The following is a 17,717-nucleotide window of genomic DNA, read 5'->3' as shown; positions in this document are numbered from 1 at the left end:
TTCCCCTAAAGAGCTCTATAATAACGGAAACTAAATTGTATGTGGATTCTACCCAAAAATTATATCCCAAGGAAATCTCAGTATAGGCTTTTTCTCTGTCACATTGGTCATAAATGTAGTGAAGATTCAGGGATTGGAAAAATAGTACAGAGGGCAGGGCCCTCTTCTTGATATCAGCTGACCCATACGGTCCCCAAGCACCACCGGGAGTGATCCCTGAGCACAGAGCCAGTAATAAACCCTGAGTACTGCCAAATGCCCTCAAAACCAAGAAAACAAAAACAGAAAATAGATTTCAAAAAGGCAAAAATATAATGGGAATTTAAGCTATTTGAAATTTTTGACCTAGTTATTCAAATATCCCTGCAGGTCCTAAATTTCAGAAAATAGGGATATATCGTCCCCAAGGTTAATCTGTGTTGTAGTGTATTTTTAAACTTTCCCTTCCTTTAAATGCTGATTACATCCTATATACTGCATTTTGCCCATTTATTAATAGACATTTGGGTGGCTTCGAGCTCTTGCTGCTGTGAATAGTGCTGCTATGAACCTGAAACACAAATATCTCTTTGAGATGAGACCTTTGGGTGTGGCCCTGGTGACTGTCAGCACCTCGAATCATGAGCATCAGTGCACTGCTGAAACCAACCACTGAATTGTCAGGCCCACACTACTGAATTCACTATCACCATAGTGGTCCCGTTGCCCCTAAACCGCCCCCCCAGGGGTCCCCTTTCTTCTCACCATGCAAAGCATGTGCTGTATTGTTGAGCCACATCTCCAGTCCTTATTGTCTAAGAGTTGTATAGTTTTGCATTTAATTCCTCTTTTTTCTTGCCTGATTCTATCCTTGTTCCAGCATCCAGCTGAGGCCAGTGCAGCTGTCCTGCCTTTGTTCAGTTCTTTGATCTTTCTCTCACTTCAACCAATTTTATCCTCCTACCTTAGTGCTGCTCCTCAGAGTAGCAGGGGACAGTAAATAAAGACTGAAAATTAATGCACTAATTCAAGCTAATAGGGACTCTCAGACCAATAAGGCTTAAGTAATCCCCTAACTTTTGGCTCTCAGAATCTTGACAGCTGAGCCGGAAAGATAGAAGAGGAGTTATGGTACTTGCCTTGCATGTGGCCATCCCTGGTTGGCACTCTGGCCCTGTGTGCCATGACCCGAGCACAGTGGTGTGTAGCCCAACACCCCTTCCCTTGCCTTCCAGAAAAGATCTTGGCAGCCTCAGAAATACCATTGGAGGGGATATTATACTTTTTACATTACAGATGCCTCTTTGCCTATTACATTAACCCTCATAAGGCAACCTTTATAAGGTGGTTGGAAATATCTGGGAGATGATACTAGAGCCTAAACCAGAGCTTGACATAGAGCTAATAATTTTTTATTATTCAAAATTCTTTTTATATCGATAGCCTTTAAAAAAATTTTATTGAATCACCCTGAGATAGTTACAAGCTTTCATGTTTGGGTTACAATCACACAGTGATCAAACACCCATCCCTCCACCAGTGCACATTCCCCACCACCAGTATCCCCAGGATACCCCCCCTTTCCTACCCTCCCCCTGCCTCCATGGCAGACAGTATTCCCCTTACTCTCTCTCTACTTTTGGCATCATGGCTTGCAGCACAGACACTGAGAGGTCATCATGTTTGCTCCATTATCTACTTTCAGCACACATCTCCCATCCTGACTGATTCCTCTAGCCATCATTTTCTTAGTGATCCCTTCTCTATTCCATCTGCCTTCTCCCCTCTGCTCATGAAGCAGGATTCCAGCTATGGGGCAATGCTCTTGACCCTTGTATCTACTGTCCTTGGGTGTCAGCCTCATGTGACGTTATTCTATACTCCACAAATGAGTTCAGTCTTTCCGTGTCTTTCCCTCTCTTTCTGACTCATTTCACTTAGCATGATAGTTTCCATGTCAGAGTTAATAAATTTTAAGATTTTGGTGACTTTTAGCATACAGTCTTTGTATTTTTGAAAGCAGGGAGCTATGTTTCTCTTATACCTAAAGGCCTAGTATTTTTTGTGATTATGTTATGTAACATCTAGAGTAAACTGCAGTGACTAAGCACTAAGAACCTTGCACAAGTGATACAAAGGCAAGCAAAATCCAGGAACATATTCATGTGAAAAGCACTACTCTTCTTACACATTGGAAGTAAGCCTTTTTCTGGGGCATTACACATATCTGTCACACTAACCTATAGGACTGCAACCTGCTACACAGAGACATCTTCCAAATTATATATTCCTTCATGGTGAGCATTCAGTCTGTGGGTCTCTTTCTGATCTTTGACTTCCACACACATAGCTTTTGACCCTAGGTCGTCCTATAGAGACAAATTACAAAGCTGCCAAGGAGGCTTATTTTTGCCACTAATATGAGCTTAGGACATGACTTTTGATGGTACCTTGGCTTTCTTCAGTGATTCCAGATCCAGAAATTTTGATTTACTTGTTGCTGTGAAACAACTTTTTGCAACCTCTTCTTTCCTCCATAGCCTGAAACAATAGCCCCAGGGGCCAATGTTCTCCCTGCTCCATGGCTGAAGGAGCAGGTGCATTTCCTTCTGAAGCTCATGCTGCAGCAGTGTCGGACCCAGTATGAGCTAGGGAAGCTTTTGCAGTTGTTTGTTGGAATAGAGCATCTCTTCTTTGATGGTAAGACAGCCTTCCAATTGTGTTGCTATTAAGAACGTAGCTCCCTATTCTTAAATATTAGGAGCACCCTCAAGAAATAGAAATGCATATGTTTGTGATCCATAATGAGGTGTGATAAAGAGGTTAAAGGAAAGTTCAGTCACAGTTATGGCATTCAAAATACAGCACCACATGATGTGATATAAGTAATATAACTGTAAAATAATCCTTATTTTGAGCAGTTGTCAAATACCATACTCCGTCCCTGACTAATCTGTGCATTTCCCTGGCACAATCACTTATTTCCTCCAATTAGTAACTTAATTTGTCATCTTTGCTCAGCATCACAACTCTTTGAGAAATTCCTAATTCATCTAAAAACTTTAAACAGGTTGAGGGGTAGGGGTGCAGCAGCAGTAGAGAGATAGTACAGGAGATATTTGCCTTACATGTGACCAACCCTGGTTTGCTCCCCATCACCATATATGGTCCCTTGAGTCCTGCCAGGGGTCACTCCTGTGCAGAATCAGGAATAGGCACAGATCACTGCCAGGTATGGTCCCAATACAAAATAAATTGAGACAAATTGTCCTTATTTTTTTTTGCAGAATCTTCCAGACATTGACAGTCTCTAAGATTGCTGCTGATTGCATGAAACCAATATTGCCTTCCCCTCTTTTCTATGAAATAGTTCCAAGCTTTTTGTTGTTGTTGTTTTTGGACTATAAACCAGCAGTGCTCAGGGCTCTGCACTCAGGCTCATTCCTGGCTTTGCACTCAGGAATCACTCCTGGTAGGGCTCAGGACACCTTATGGGGCACTAGAGATTAAACCTGGGTTGGATACATGCAATCAAGTGCCTTACCTACTATTGTATCTCTCTGTCACCCACTTCCAAGTTTTTGATAAAAGATGTTCTTTTATTTAAAGTAAATTATATTTTTACTACTAGGGTTATTTATCAAATAGTCACAGATGTTGCACCAGAGAACTGAGATCTTAACAAAACATTGACAGAATGCTGGGCTTAAGGTCAATATTGTCAATATTAAGGTCAATATTGTCAGCTATGGGGCTGATGACTAGAAGGACAGAGGAGTGCTTCCACAATAGGGAATATAAGGTAGTACTTATCACTATGGATAATCACTATGTAGACCAAGCAGTAGATCCCTTAATATATAGGTGTTTTAATAGATCTGTGGTAATTTAAAATGTTTTTAGAATGAATTTCCTGTGGCCTTGCCAAAATATAGGTTAGGTTTTGTGTTTTTCCTTAAGCCATCTTAACCATTACTATATTTTACATTAACATTTCTCCTTGATAATTATTTTTGAAAATTCATAGTGGCATTTTTACTGATTAAATGATTTTTATATCTTTTTCTCTTTGACATAGGTCCAGATATTAAAAAGCTGTATAATCTTAGCCAGATTTTGAAGGAGACATCCATTGCAATTAATCATGTAATTATTAACAGCTACACCCTTGAGAATTTTCAACATGAATGTAGATCTATTTTGGAAAAATTGGAGACAGATGGAGAGTTTGCCTTGGCCAGGAAAATCGCAGAATTAGCCGAGTTACCTGTGGACCACTTGGTTGTTGAAGAGGTATCGTTAGCCTTTTAAATTACTTTATTTTTCTTTTCTTCTTTTTGTTTTTGGGCCACAAACAAACCCCTCTGGTGGTGCTCAAGGGAACTATAGGGGATCCCAGGGATCGAACCAAGTTTAGCACCATACAAGGCAATTCCCTACCCACTTGTACTATCACTCTGGCCCTACCGTTTAAGTTATTTTAACTAGCTTTTTTGATATAACATTAGAAAATCAAGTAGAACATATAATTTATAGAAAAGTAAATGAGACTTTAAAATTTTTGTTTTGGGGCCACACCCGGTGGCTCTGCACTCAAGGATCACTCCTTGCAGGCCTCAGGGAACTATATGGGGTCAAATCTGAGTTGGCCACATACAAAATAAGCACCCGACCTGCTGTAGTGTCTCTCTGCTCTAACATTTAAGCTTTGAATAAGCTATTTCAGAATGGATGGCCTGGAATGCCCATTATAAAAGAAGTATGCCTTAAATATAAGGCTATGCCACCATTGATTTACTTCCTCCTCCTTGAACCTCATTCAATTAGATACTTTAGAATTGTTTTTCACACAGGTTTTTTCTTTCTTTCTTTTTTTTTTTTTAATGTAGGAGTACTGCTATTTATTCAGCCATTGGTTAAGCTGATTGAATTAGGCATGAACTCCACATTACTTTTTTTTTTTTTTAGAGAATCACCATGAGATACAGTTACAAAGCTTCACTGTTTTGAGCTTCAGTTATGCAATGATTGGACAACCAAACCTCCACCAGTGCACATCCTCTACCACCAGTGTCCCCAGCATCCCCCACCTCCTCACCCCTCCCCCTGCCTCTATGGCAGACAGTCTCCCCTATACTCTCTTTTGTATTGCTTATTATAAATAGCTTAAGATGCTGTGCAGCCACAAGAGCAGCTGCCTACTCCTGGAACTCGAAAATTTTAGATAATTAGGGTGTGGAAAAATCTCTGCAGTGAGCTGTTTAGTTTGGAGATTCTTTTGTGTGTCTCTGGATTATGGCCCTTAAGGAGGTTAAGTAGCAGCCTTAGGCAGTTTGTGGGCGTGACCTCCATGGTCACATGGGGACCAGGGATGAGAGGGACCTCACCTATCCCTTGAGGCCTGGAGTTTGTCATCACTGAACCCACATACCTGCACTTCTCATTGAGTTCTAAAAGTTGGTGTCTGCCGGGGGCTTTTAGGAGGCAGGTGGAGGGTGAAGTTGGCCCTGCTTAAAGTCTGGAGGCATCTCTGCAGCAAGCAGTTTGGTTCAGATTTCTTTGTGTGTCTCTGGATCATGGCCCTTGTTGCCATCTTTTCCAGAGAAATAAAACCATTGGCATATGCCCTACAGGGCACGCCCCTTCTCCATAGGGTGCCACACCACTGGCCCTAACTGCAGCTTCTGATCTCTTTCGAGATTAATGGGTCTCTGAAATATGGCCAGTAAATGAGCTTGTATAGCTGAGGTGGTTTGTGGGTGTGGCTCCCACATACTGAACTTTTGGCTGTTTAATTTCTTGGTAAACTTGGCCCCACGTTGTTGGGGTCCTGCCAAAGGCACAATGGCAATTTTGGGGTATCAGGAAGCCTGGAGGCATCATCAGGCTGCTGATGCATTCGCCCTGCAGTACAGGTTGACTTTCTGGCGGCACCATACCCCTTGTCACACAGGTTTTCACATCTTTTTAGATATCCACTAAATCCCATTTTATGACTTGATTTGGTTTTTAACAAGCATGCTGTACTTAGAGAACATTTGCATTCATGACCCTTCTTTATTCAGTACAACTAATGAAATTCACTTTGTAAAATCTCACAGATAACTCGGGAAATGCAGACCTTAAAACATGTTGAACAGTGGTCTCTGAAACAAGCAAGAATTGATTTCTGGAAAAAATGCCATGAGAATTTCAAGAAGAATTCCATTTCAAACAGAGCAGCTTCTTCCTTTTTCTCAGCCCAGGCCCTGGCGGCTTGTGAGTGCCCAGCCACCACGGGGCAGAGCAGCCCTGAGGAGCGCCACCTGCTGCTCACCTTGGCAGGGCACTGGCTTGCCCAGGAGGACGTGGTGCCACTGGAGGAGCTGGAGGGGCTGGAGAAGCAGATCTGGCTCTGCCGTATTTCCCAGCACACCCGTGGAGAAAACGCTGAGGAAAGAGAGCCCAGGTTTGCTCGACAGATTTCGACTAGTGGTGAACTTTCTTTTGACAGCTTAGCCAGTGAATTTTCATTCTCCAAATTGGCTGCTCTGAACACATCTAAATATTTGGAACTTAGCGGCCTTCCATCCAGAGAGACTTGTGAGAACAGCCTAAATTGGAAGGAGCTGGAGTCACTTAACTTTCTGATTGGGCGCCTGTTGGATGATGGCTGTGTGCACGAAGCAAGTAGAGTGTGCTGTTATTTTAATTTCTATAGCCAAGATGTTGCATTGGTGTTGCACTGCAGAGCTCTAGCTTCGGGGGAAGCTAGGATGGAAGACCTTCATCCAGAGTTCCAGGCTCTCCTGCAGTGTTCAGAGCTGCCTGAAGAGGAAGAACCAGGTGTTCCTCTCCGGAAAGTCCAAAGCAGTAAGTGAAGAGAAGACTCTCCTGAGCAGGTTAGGGACAGGCTCAGAGGGTTTCTGCAAATACTTTGCAGGAGGCCCAGCTTGGATCCCCAGCACTGCAGGGTACCCAGAGCACCACTGGGAGTGACTCCTGAGCACTGAGCCATTGTAACCTTGAATGCTGCTGGTGTGACTCACTTCTACCCCCTCCGCCTCCCCCCCCACACACACTCACTCTATTTTCCTGTTTTACTGTAATGATTGAGAATTTAGTTAGCAGTGCTTTATTAACAAACATTTTTAGTTTTGATTTTGCTATTAGAAATGTCTGAGGGTCTGAACAATTGTACAGCAGATAGGGCACTTGCCTTGCACACCAGCCAACTCAGGTTCGATTCTCAGCACCCCTCTCTGCCCGCCCCCCCCCCCCCCCCCCGCCATATGGTTCCCTGAGCCCTGCCAGGAGTAACCCTGAGCCACCAATAGTGATCCCTGAGCACTGTCAGGTGTAAATTAGAATTTTTTTTTTTTTGCTTTTTGGGTCACACCTGGTGTTGCAGAGGTTAGTCCTGGCTCTGCACTCAGAAATTACCCCTGGTGGTGCTCAGGGGACCATTGGGATGCTGGGAATCGAACCCGGGTCGGCCACATGCAAGGCAAACACCCTACCCGCTGTGTTCTGCCAATTTTTGGTACATATCCAGCATTGCTCCTGGACACTCAGGGGCTCTACCAGTTTTGATGGTTGGGGGTTACTCCCCACAGTGCTCTGGGGACCATACACAGTGCTACGGATTGGACCCAGGCTTTCTGCATGCCGAATATGTGCTCCAGGCCATGTGTTCTCTTTGGTACTAGAAACAATGTTATATAAATATTCTTGCCTATTTTTTACCCTAATGGAAGCCCTTTCTCATATTGAGAACATTTCCTTCTATTTCAAGTTGAGTTGTTTTTTTCTTTTTTTTTTTTTTAAGTCATGGCTGGGTTATCATTTTAGGGTGCTTTTAAGGTATCTATCAGATGATCCTCAGGTTTTGTGATTTGCATTTTGGAAAGAGCTTACTGTGGGTAAGGAGGCTGGTGGTGGGAGACTGTAACTGCCTCTGAGACGCTGGGCAATGAGGCTGGAAGGAGAGCAGTGAAGAGTGGCTCTGACACTCCTTGGAGCTGCCCACATCCTGCTGTGTGGCGAATCAGGAGAGTGGTGTGTGTGGAGCTGCCAGTGGCATCATCCATGAGCTCTAGCTTGGTTTAGGTGGCTGTGGGTCTTTTGTAACCTGTAAGGGCTGCGATTTCCTAGAAGAAACAGCAGTGAAAGTTTAAGAGCCATATTGAAAGTGAAGTTCTAGGACGCAATACAGGAAGCTGTGAACAGAGTTGGGCATGTAGAATCCGGGAAGAGGCCTTGTGTGAAAGCTGAAAGTCCCCACTGACCTGTGTTGCTTTCAGCCTCAAGCTTGGACAGCGAGTCGTTTGTGATGCTGCCTTCCCCCGATGAAGTGGTGACCAGCCTGGAGACCCTGACTGCCAAATGCTTGCATGGGAAGAACTACTGCCGGCAGGTTCTCTGTCTCTATGAACTGGCTAAGGTACCTGTCTGGGAGCAAGTGGGGGATGGGGCCAGGATGGCCCCAGGAAGCTCCTTGAGAGAGAGGAGTGTGGTGCTGGATTGGGGTTTGGGCAACTGCCAAGTAGCCTTTCGGGTACTAATGGTGGCCAGGGAGCAGGGTCCTGACCTCTGAAAGTCCATGCCTGGGGGAGTGTGGGGGTCTAGGCCAGAGCCTGCTAAAGCTTATCCAACCAGTGACGGCAGACCATTTCATTTTTCTTTCCCTTTTTTTTTTTTTTTTGAGGGATAAGGTTGGGTCTATACCTGGTGGTGCTCAGGGCCAATTCCTAGCTCTGAACTTGGGTAACCCCTGGTGATCTCAGCACCAAACCAGAGTCAGCAGGATGTGAGGCAAGTGTATTACCTGTATTACCTCTCTAGCCCAAGACATTTTTTTTTATTTCTCTGGGCCCTGGATGCTTGACCACTGAATGGTTTGACCACATGGTTCTTCTAGCCCTAACAGGTGAGGGTTTGTTTCTGAATCAATGGAAAATTTCCTATGGCAGAGTTGGAGGTTTTGAAGAAAATGAAGTGGAAGTGATGACTGTGAGGATAGGAGTGAGGAGTTGCTTTGTGCAGGTTGAGGCGAACATTGAGAGAAGAAACCTGAGAGGAATGAACTGAGCCCCAGAGCCTGGGATGAAGCTCAGAGACATTGGAGAGTGAAGGTTCTTCCTCTGCCCCTAACTCCCCCAAAGAAACAGTAAGGAGGAGGCATCATATTTTATGCAGTTTTCATGCATTTGGTAATATCTGAAAGGCTTAATGTTCACCAAACCTGATGCTTTCTGTGGACAGGCCTGCTTTGTCCCCAGATCTTGCTGTTGAGGCAGTAGAACGGCACATGTGGCTTCCACAGTGCCTGCTCAGTGTTGGGGTCTGTGTGGCCCGAAAGGAGCATCTATTTAAAAAAGAGCTGTTGTTCGCTTGCTTTGTGCCTGGCTCCTAATGATAGCTTTGGCTGGTCTTCCTGCCTTCCTCACAGGAGCTGGGCTGTTCCTACACGGATGTCGCTGCCCGGGATGGGGAGGCCATGCTCCAGGCAATCCTGGCCTCTCAGCGGCCTGACAGATGCAAGCGAGCCCAGGCGTTCATCAGCACTCAGGGCCTTGAGCCAGACACAGTGGCTGAACTTGTGGCCGAAGAGGTGACACAGGAGCTGCTGACCTCATCTGAGGGCACAGGTGCCTTGCCCTGCAGCCTCCCTGCCTTTCTACTCTCATGGAGTTGGGTTGCACTTACACAAGAATATTTTGCATTTATTTTGTTGTTGCTTTTGCTTATTGTTTCCTGGTTACGCTTAGAGTCCCTCTGCCTTTGCGATGAGCTCTCAGGGCCTCCCTGTACAGGATGCTTGCCGCAGCTCTCTCCAGGTCAAAACTAGCACCTTTCTTCACGTCTTTCTGAACAGGACACAAACATGTGTTCACCCCAGCAGAGGAGAGCCACATGTTTCTCCAGCTCACCACTCTGTGTCAAGACCGCACATTGCTAGGCATGAAGTTGCTGGATAAGATTTCTTCTGTTCCTCATGGGGAACTGGCTTGCAGTAAGTTCCTGGCTATTTTCTTACATGGGGTGATTTCAAACGTCTCCAAGACTTCCAAGTTTGTCTTTTCAAAACTCAATTTAGACACTTGTTCTTGCCCTGGGTGCCTTCCTCTTCAGTATGGTTTACAGGTTCTTGGTATTGAAAGCATAGTTCACTGCACTGCAGAAAATTTAGATAAGTGTCTAGGAAGAAGCAGCCCAAAATTAGAAACCATACAAAAGGCAACATTTTAGTATATGACAGCTTTAGGGCATGTGTGTGACTGCTGGGCCTTCCTGAAGTGAAGGGAGATAAGGGGAGGTAGCCCATCCCCGACTGAGAGCCTACAGATTTCAGGCACAAAACCTGCATACCTGAGTTTTTCAACAGATCAATTTCTGGATGAGGCTTGTACTGAGCAGTGGAATTTGCCTGGAAGCATGATGGCAGTTGTGGAATGTGGAGCTCTAGACACCGGAGCTCTGTTTAGATGGGCATGGAGCTCACCTGCCCTCCCCCACGCCAGGGTGCCCTGGACAACTCAGCTTTGCATGGAGTCTGGAAGAATCTCTGCACCTTGTTGATTTATGAGTCTTTCAAGACTTATGAATCTCTGGATCATGGCTAGTGAATGAGCTTACTTGGCACTGGAGGTGGTTTGTGGCTCCATGACTACCATTTTCAATGGTTATATAGTATTTGTTTTGGTTTGGGGCCACATGTGGTGTTAACTGGAAGCTATTCCTGCTCTGCTCAGCAGACCATATGATGACAGCAGGGGTGATCCTAGGCCTCCTGGGATCATGCTGGCCTTCATTATTTCTTTTAAACATAAAGATTTACCCCATGTGGCACCTTTTAGTTTGCTTTCAATTTTATGTTACAGCATGTTACTGTTATTGTCATATCTATGTGCATATCCATTAAGGAAAATGTATTTTTTTAAATTTTGGGGGGCCACTCAGTGGTGTTCAGGATCACTCATGATGTGGCTTGGGGGACTGTATATAATGTCAGAGATTGAGCCCGGGTCGTTTGTTAAAGCCTTACTCACTGTACCATCATTGGCCCTGAAAATGCCTATTTGTAAGACCATACACACACACACACACACACACACACACACACGCGCACACACAGTGTACTCCAAGTAAAAGTCATCACTTCTCAGGGCCAGAATGACAGTACCTAGGGTAGGGCATTTGACTTGTATGTGGCTGACCCAGGTTTGACCCGCAACACCCCATATGGCCTCCTGAGCAGGAGTAATTCCTTAGTGCAGAGCCAGGAGTAACCACTGAGCATTGCTGTGTATGACCCAAAACCCCAAAAAGTTAAAAAATAATAATCACTTCTCATACCCACATAACCAGTGTGAATATAATTTCTTAGGACCCAGTCTACTTTGCAACTTTGATAAACCCAAAAAAGGATTTTACTGATGTGATCAAGTGATTTTTCAAAAGATGGAGTTCTAATTTTGAAATGGTTTGCTGTATCTCTTTTTGGGCACTCTGAAAAACAAGGCCATGCTGAACAAGTTGAACTGAGCTCACAGACTGGGTGCAAATCCACAGAATGAGCCAGATGGGATCCAGAAAGGGTTTTAAAGGAAATGTTCAAAACAAGGCCTGACAAATCCATCACTGTGATTAAATAGATAGGTGTGGGGTGTTGAAAGGACAACAGGTAAAATGGGAGTCATCCTTTTTATATTCAACCTTACATGTATTTTTCATTTGCCTTTAAACGGAATATACTGTGATTGTATGCAGTTTCAAATTTTGTGTAATTCAATCTTTGATTGGCCTTATAAGCCAGTAGAAATGAAGAACCTCTCTGGTACTCAGACCTTGAGACATGGCCACAGAGCTGAGAGGCAGGGAGGACCTTTCCTTGCTGCAAGCTGCTGCATGCTTGTTTGCATGAAGTTTCTCCATCTTTGGTAGATGATAGTTGTTGAGATTTTGGGAAATGTGGTCATTACATGACTGAGAATCCCCGAGTTTCTGTTGGGCTACACCTAGTGCTGTTCAGGGCATCATGTGGTGGTACCAGGCACTGAACCAGGGTCGGCCACATGCAGAGCAAGGGCCTTACCTGTTGTGCTCTTTGGCCCTTCACTGATGGAATTTAGACACGGGCAGGGGCTCTAGTGGGAGTGTAGCTAGGGGGCTTCTTGGGGATGGAAAGTTCTCCAGATGATCCTCTCAGTACAAGACCCAGGACAATCATGGAGAGAGAGAACAGCTATGTCTCATGAGTGTCCCACCTCCTTAGCCACAGAACTGCTGATCCTGGCCCACCACTGCTTCACACTGACCTGCCACATGGAGGGAATCATCAGAGTCCTGCAGGCTGCCCGGCTGCTGACTGACAACCATTTGGCTCCCAATGAGGAGTACGGACTTGTGGTTAGTTAACTCCTTATCCCTCATGCTCCATCCTGAGGAAGCCTTTAGAGGGCAGACAGGCTGGGGATCATTTCAAAGCAGATGAATTCTTAGGGTACTGGCTTTCCTGGCCACCCACTTCCTGACCGGGTATCAACCCTCTACTTCATACTGATGTCTCTCAAAATCAAAGTTTGCTCCCTACCATATTCTGGGCTGCCAGAGCCCCTTGCCAGGATACTTTTCTTGTTGAGGCAAAGTCTGTATTTCCCCTCAAACAAGTTTCAGACTTATCTGCATTTAAATGAGCTGACAACCCAAGCCTTGTGCGTCCTCCCCAGATTGTCTAGAATTGAAGCTGACTTATCTTAGTCAATGAGCAAAGCCTAGGGCATTAATCTCCCTGTGGGAAGAGAAAGGAGGCCTACCCAGGAGGATGGGTTATGTAGCGAGAACAGAGAAAACTGCCAGGGCGTCCCAGCCACTGGCCTTCCTCAATCCCCCTGGGGAAAGGCTATGAATGGCAATGGATCGTAAATGCTCAACCTGGAGTAATGGTCTGGCTTAAGAGTCCCCCAGTGAATATTGTCTTCCATAGAGGCAGGGGGAAGGTGGGAAAGGGGGGGTATACCTGGAATATTGGTGGTGGGGAATGTGCACTGGTGGAGGGATGGGTGTTTGATCATTGTGAGATTGTAACCCAAACGTGAAAGCTTATAACTATCTCACGATGATTCAATAAAATTTAAAAACTTTTAAAAAAGAGTCCCCCAGCTTAGTCCCCTCCCCAACCCCCGCCCCCCCAAGAATGGGATGCCAGTACAAGCTGTCCTCTCCCTCCCTTTTCAGGTGCGTCTCCTCACTGGCATTGGAAGGTACAACGAGATGACATATATATTTGATTTGCTCCATAAAAAGCACTACTTCGAAGTACTAATGAGGAAGAAATTGGATCCGGTAGGTGTATGGTATTTTGACCTCTGGAATGACTTTTATTAAGATATTACTGATTTTTTTTCTGGATAATTCTAATCAAGGTGCCTGGACTTGTGAAGAGAAGAAATTAAGGGGCCTCCCTAAGATATACATGGTAATCTTTGCCCAAGATTCTAGTTCACTTCAGGTGTCGATGATGCCGACACATATTAAAGGAAATGTCTTCTCAGTGCACCACCTACTTCTGCTGCCTGATGGCCTGCCGAGGCAGAGGCAGAACCCCCCCTTTGAGTACACTTCATAAGGGCAGACCCCCTCTTTGAGTACATTGTGGAATTGCTGAGATGCACTCTAGAAATAGAAGGGCTTCTGAAGTAGTGTTTATAGGAAAACATGGATAATCATGTTCCCTAAAGATATTAGAAGTGAATGGCAAGACTGATCCTAGAAATACGGGGTGGGGAAGTCCATTCGTGAGAAGCAGGAAGGTGGCTTGGAAACAGAGGCCTGACTTTCTAGGTTTTGGGGGCCTCTTTGTCTTTAGCACCTATGCAAGCAGGCTCCTGATTTAGTCTATTTCCAAGTTATTCGTTTGGTGGATTCCTGGTCTCAGCTCATTTCAGAATTAGAAATGAAAGCAGAAAACTAAACTGTGGGCTAGGGTATTTGATACCTGTAGGATGCCCCAGCAAGTTTTATTTCATGGTTACACCCAGTGATGTTTGGGAATTAAACTGGGCAACTGCATGCAAGGCAAACACTTAAAACCCTATAGGAGCTCTCCTGGTCCCACCCCCAGAAGGATTTCTTTTTAATTGTTGTAGAGGCAGTTTACTTTCTGTATTTTCATATTCTTTTAATAATTTTTTACTCATTACAAAAGTAATGTATGTTCAATGTTAAGACACTTGAAAAATTTACACACAACAGCCCTGTGTCTCTCTGCATTTTAAAGCAGCCCTTTTGCCCACTTAAAAACACATCTACATTTTTTAAACACATAGTTTGTATCATGCTGTGTGAATACAAAATAGCCTGCTTTTCTCACAACAGTATGTGTGTCAGGACTATTTCCCAAGTCAGCATCTATATCCTCTTAGCCCTTACTTATATTTGGATTATTTCTAATTGCTAAAATAAACCTGTTATCACCACCTTAGCACTTTTTATCCCCTAAGTAAATCGTCAAGTTTAACATTCTTAAGTGCACATTTTAAAATTTTCTCCTGTCCTACCAGTCTTTACCCTCACTTAACATCCAACAGGACTGCCCATTTCTTACACTAAGAATAGTATAAATTTTTATGAAGATACTTTCTTTTGGTGATACCCAGAATTGGACCCAGACTTGAACACATATGAAGCATGTTCTGGGGAAGATATCAAGTAACTTTCAGAACCAGAGTACTCGCACAGTTCTGCCCTACCTGGCTGGCTGAGAACTTGTTTTTCCTGTTTCCTCTGCAGAGTGGTACCTTGAAGACAGCTCTGCTTGACTACATCAAACGCTGCCGCCCTGGGGACAGCGAGAAGCACAATATGATCGCGCTGTGCTTCAGCATGTGTCGGGAGATTGGGGAGAACCACGAGGCAGCTGCCCGCATCCAACTGAAACTGATTGAGTCTCAACCCTGGGGTAAGTGGAGGTGCCAGAGTATTCTCAAAGGGATACTGACTAATCCCCTCCTCTGCTTCTGCCAGCCTTTTATTGGGATCTCAGCTGAGTAGATAAGAGATGGAATGGGGTGAGTGACTTGGGAGCCATCTGCCCTCTTGTAGCCTGTGTGACTCTTGACAGTCGGTGTGGGGCTGGTGCTTGTAAGTCTGTGGCAAACACATGTCATAGGACAGACTCCAACTCCGGTGAAGGTACTGTGTGCTGTGGCGCTACACGTGATCATGGTAAGGTGTCAGACATACCCAGAAAATTCTCTTTTCTCCATTGCAGAGGACAACCTCAAAGATGGTCCCCAACTGAAGCAGCTGCTGCTGAAGGCTCTGACTCTGATGCTGGATGCAGCAGAGAGTTATGCCAAGGTAACCAGAGTCCTGTCCCTGCCTGGCCTTGAGTTGGGTATCTGTAGGAAGAATCATTGTATTTTGTTCCTGGGTGAGGTGGTTTTAGCGGGTGAAAACAGACTGACCAAGGAAGGGCAGGAGGGGTGGCGAGTTCAGGTGCTAGAAGGTCACTAAGGGGAGGTGATGTTAACCAACTATTTGTGTGTCTTCTTTCACCTTGTTCCTCAGGACTCTTGTGTGCGACAGGCTTTGCACTGTCACCGGCTTACCAAGCTGATAACACTGCAAATTCACTTTTTGAACACTGGTCAGAACACAATGCTCATCAACCTGGGCCGCCACAGACTGACGGACTGTATCATGACCCTTCCTCGGTTCTATCAGGTGAGCAAGGAGGCAAGTCTAGCTGGCATGGGCACTGTGCACTATTCCTGCTGCTGCCACTTTCAAAGGACTTACTTGGTAACCAGGGCCCCAGAGCTAGTGACACAGCTTAGGACCCGAGTGCTCAGGAGCAGCTGGTCTTAGAAGGCAATTTTTGTCAACATTATTGTCTAGACAGAGGTTGGAGGCTGGTCCAACAGTGTCACCTCATTTCCCCAGATTGTTAGGCCAGCAGAGGCATCTTGGAGCTAGTGAGGCAGAGCAACTGGCAGACTGATTCTAGCTCTTCAGTAAGAAGTGAACTGGCCTTTTCATTGACCTTACACAGATGAATTAGAGAAGTATGACTTCTCAGCAGTTTAATACTAGTTTGGAAGGGGCAAAAGTACAGAGGGTAGGCACTTGCCTTTTGTGTGGCTACCCTGGGTTTGATCCCTGACATCCCAAGCACCGCCAGAAGGCCTGAACGCTGCCAGGTATGCCCCAGAAGCAAAACAAAACAACAAAACCAGTAATGAGGGACATAAGAAAGCAAAGGAGTCAGATTTAAAGGAGGAGAAATGTCAAAACAATATTTTCACCAACTCTATTACTTTAAGAGCCTTTTAACATGGTTTGTAATATTCATGGTTGTAAGAATGTAGCCTTAAGTTTTCTAGAATTTGCCTTCAATTCTTCATTAAATGGATCCTAAGGTTATTCTCCCTCTGTTTCAGGCTTCTATTGTGGCTGAGGCATATGACTTCATTCCTGATTGGGCTGAAATTCTATACCAACAAGTGATTCTTAAAGGAGACTTCAATTATTTAGAAGAATTTAAGCAGCAACGGTTATTAAGCTCCAATATATTTGAAGAAATTTCAAAGAAGTAAGTATTACAGTGCCTCTACTTTGAGGTAAGGCAGGGATAAGAATTCAATGGTTAAGCATGACATGCTTGTGGCAATGAGTTTTCAAGAATCCTTACAAGGAAGACATTTCACAATTTAGGCAGATGAACAATTTGCTTATGATGTTCTCATCTTAAAATAGGATAGCAAATTTGCCTGGGGAGATATATACTCAAACAGGTCCCTTTGGAGTACAAAAGTAACTCTAATTAGGGTGAGCACTAGCACAGTCATTGGGGGACAGCACTAGTACTCAGAGTAGGCTATGCCCAGTGGTACTCAGCCTTGGCTATGTAGGCCAGATGGTTTTAATGTCCAGCGAATCTAGGGGTCACATTTTGCAGTGTACTGGTCTCTCAGGAGACCAGTACAGTGCCAGGGATTGAACTAGGCCTTGTCTCTGCCAGGTTATGTGCTCCAGCATTTTAAGCTCTTTGGCCCCAAGGTAGTATTTTTAATTATCCTCTGGGTTTATTAAGCACCCCTAATACTGTCTGAGATAATTTTCCAAATACCCTCTTCTCTGTACATAGTTGATATGTCAGAACTGAAAGCCTGTGCTGAGTATAGTTCTTAACCTACATACATTTGTATGTTTTTGCCTAGATATAAACATCAGCCTGCCACCTCTGACACAGTTATGAAAAATCTGAAGAAGTTACTTACATACTGTGAAGATATCAATTTGTATTACAAGTTGGCTTGTGAAAACAAATTTTATGACATTGTAAATATGCTTCTGAAGGACCCTCAGACGGGGTGCTATCTAAAGGACATGCTAGCAGGTTAGATGGCTACAAGGGCGATGATCACCCAGATTTCTTTTATTTTCTTATACTAAAAGGAGGTAATGATTTTGTGATCAGAATGGGTTGCGGAAGCTTTGTCTCTAACTTATAAAATCCCAGATCTGACCATACCAATCCCTTGTGAACTGTAGTAAAAATTGATCAGATTTTCACAAGGAATCCTTAATTGTTCATCTACATCACTTAACATAAGCCATGGTTATTAAAAAAACCTCCCATCTCCTCAGGATGGCTTGCTTCTACTCGAAGAGATTGTACAGTATTGATTAAAGAATACCTGTGCCTGCAGATTCCAGTTTCAAAGGAATTTAATAGTATTTACACAGTTAAG

At 44.4% G+C, this 17,717-nt stretch overlaps 1 protein-coding gene across 3 annotated transcripts in view; it reads left to right on the top strand.

The window, feature by feature from the left end:
* Positions 1 to 17,717, top strand: part of SPG11 (SPG11 vesicle trafficking associated, spatacsin) — a 102,008-nt gene that overhangs the window by 71,847 nt on the left and 12,444 nt on the right. For 2 of the 3 annotated variants that reach the window (XR_008629299.1, XM_055132492.1), the window contains exons 28-40: positions 2,520 to 2,679; positions 4,058 to 4,272; positions 6,081 to 6,831; positions 8,262 to 8,401; positions 9,410 to 9,608; positions 9,836 to 9,973; positions 12,236 to 12,369; positions 13,198 to 13,305; positions 14,752 to 14,920; positions 15,233 to 15,321; positions 15,532 to 15,687; positions 16,404 to 16,555; positions 17,184 to 17,362. Coding sequence is in view for 2 of the 3 variants with exons in the window: in XM_055132492.1 (XP_054988467.1) it covers positions 2,520 to 2,679; positions 4,058 to 4,272; positions 6,081 to 6,831; positions 8,262 to 8,401; positions 9,410 to 9,608; positions 9,836 to 9,973; positions 12,236 to 12,369; positions 13,198 to 13,305; positions 14,752 to 14,920; positions 15,233 to 15,321; positions 15,532 to 15,687; positions 16,404 to 16,555; positions 17,184 to 17,362 (2,590 nt within the window). In the remaining variant the exon portion in view is untranslated. Of the gene's footprint in view, positions 1 to 2,519; positions 2,680 to 4,057; positions 4,273 to 6,080; positions 6,832 to 8,261; positions 8,402 to 9,409; positions 9,609 to 9,835; positions 9,974 to 12,235; positions 12,370 to 13,197; positions 13,306 to 14,751; positions 14,921 to 15,232; positions 15,322 to 15,531; positions 15,688 to 16,403; positions 16,556 to 17,183; positions 17,675 to 17,717 lie in introns of those variants that run through there. The other variant, XM_004609628.2, reaches the window with a different exon arrangement.

Source organism: Sorex araneus, chromosome 3 (genome assembly GCF_027595985.1).
Source record: "Sorex araneus isolate mSorAra2 chromosome 3, mSorAra2.pri, whole genome shotgun sequence".
NCBI classification, from domain to species: domain Eukaryota; kingdom Metazoa; phylum Chordata; class Mammalia; order Eulipotyphla; family Soricidae; genus Sorex; species Sorex araneus.
Note: the sequence above shows the minus strand (reverse complement) of the source record. Positions and strands in the feature narration are given on the sequence as shown.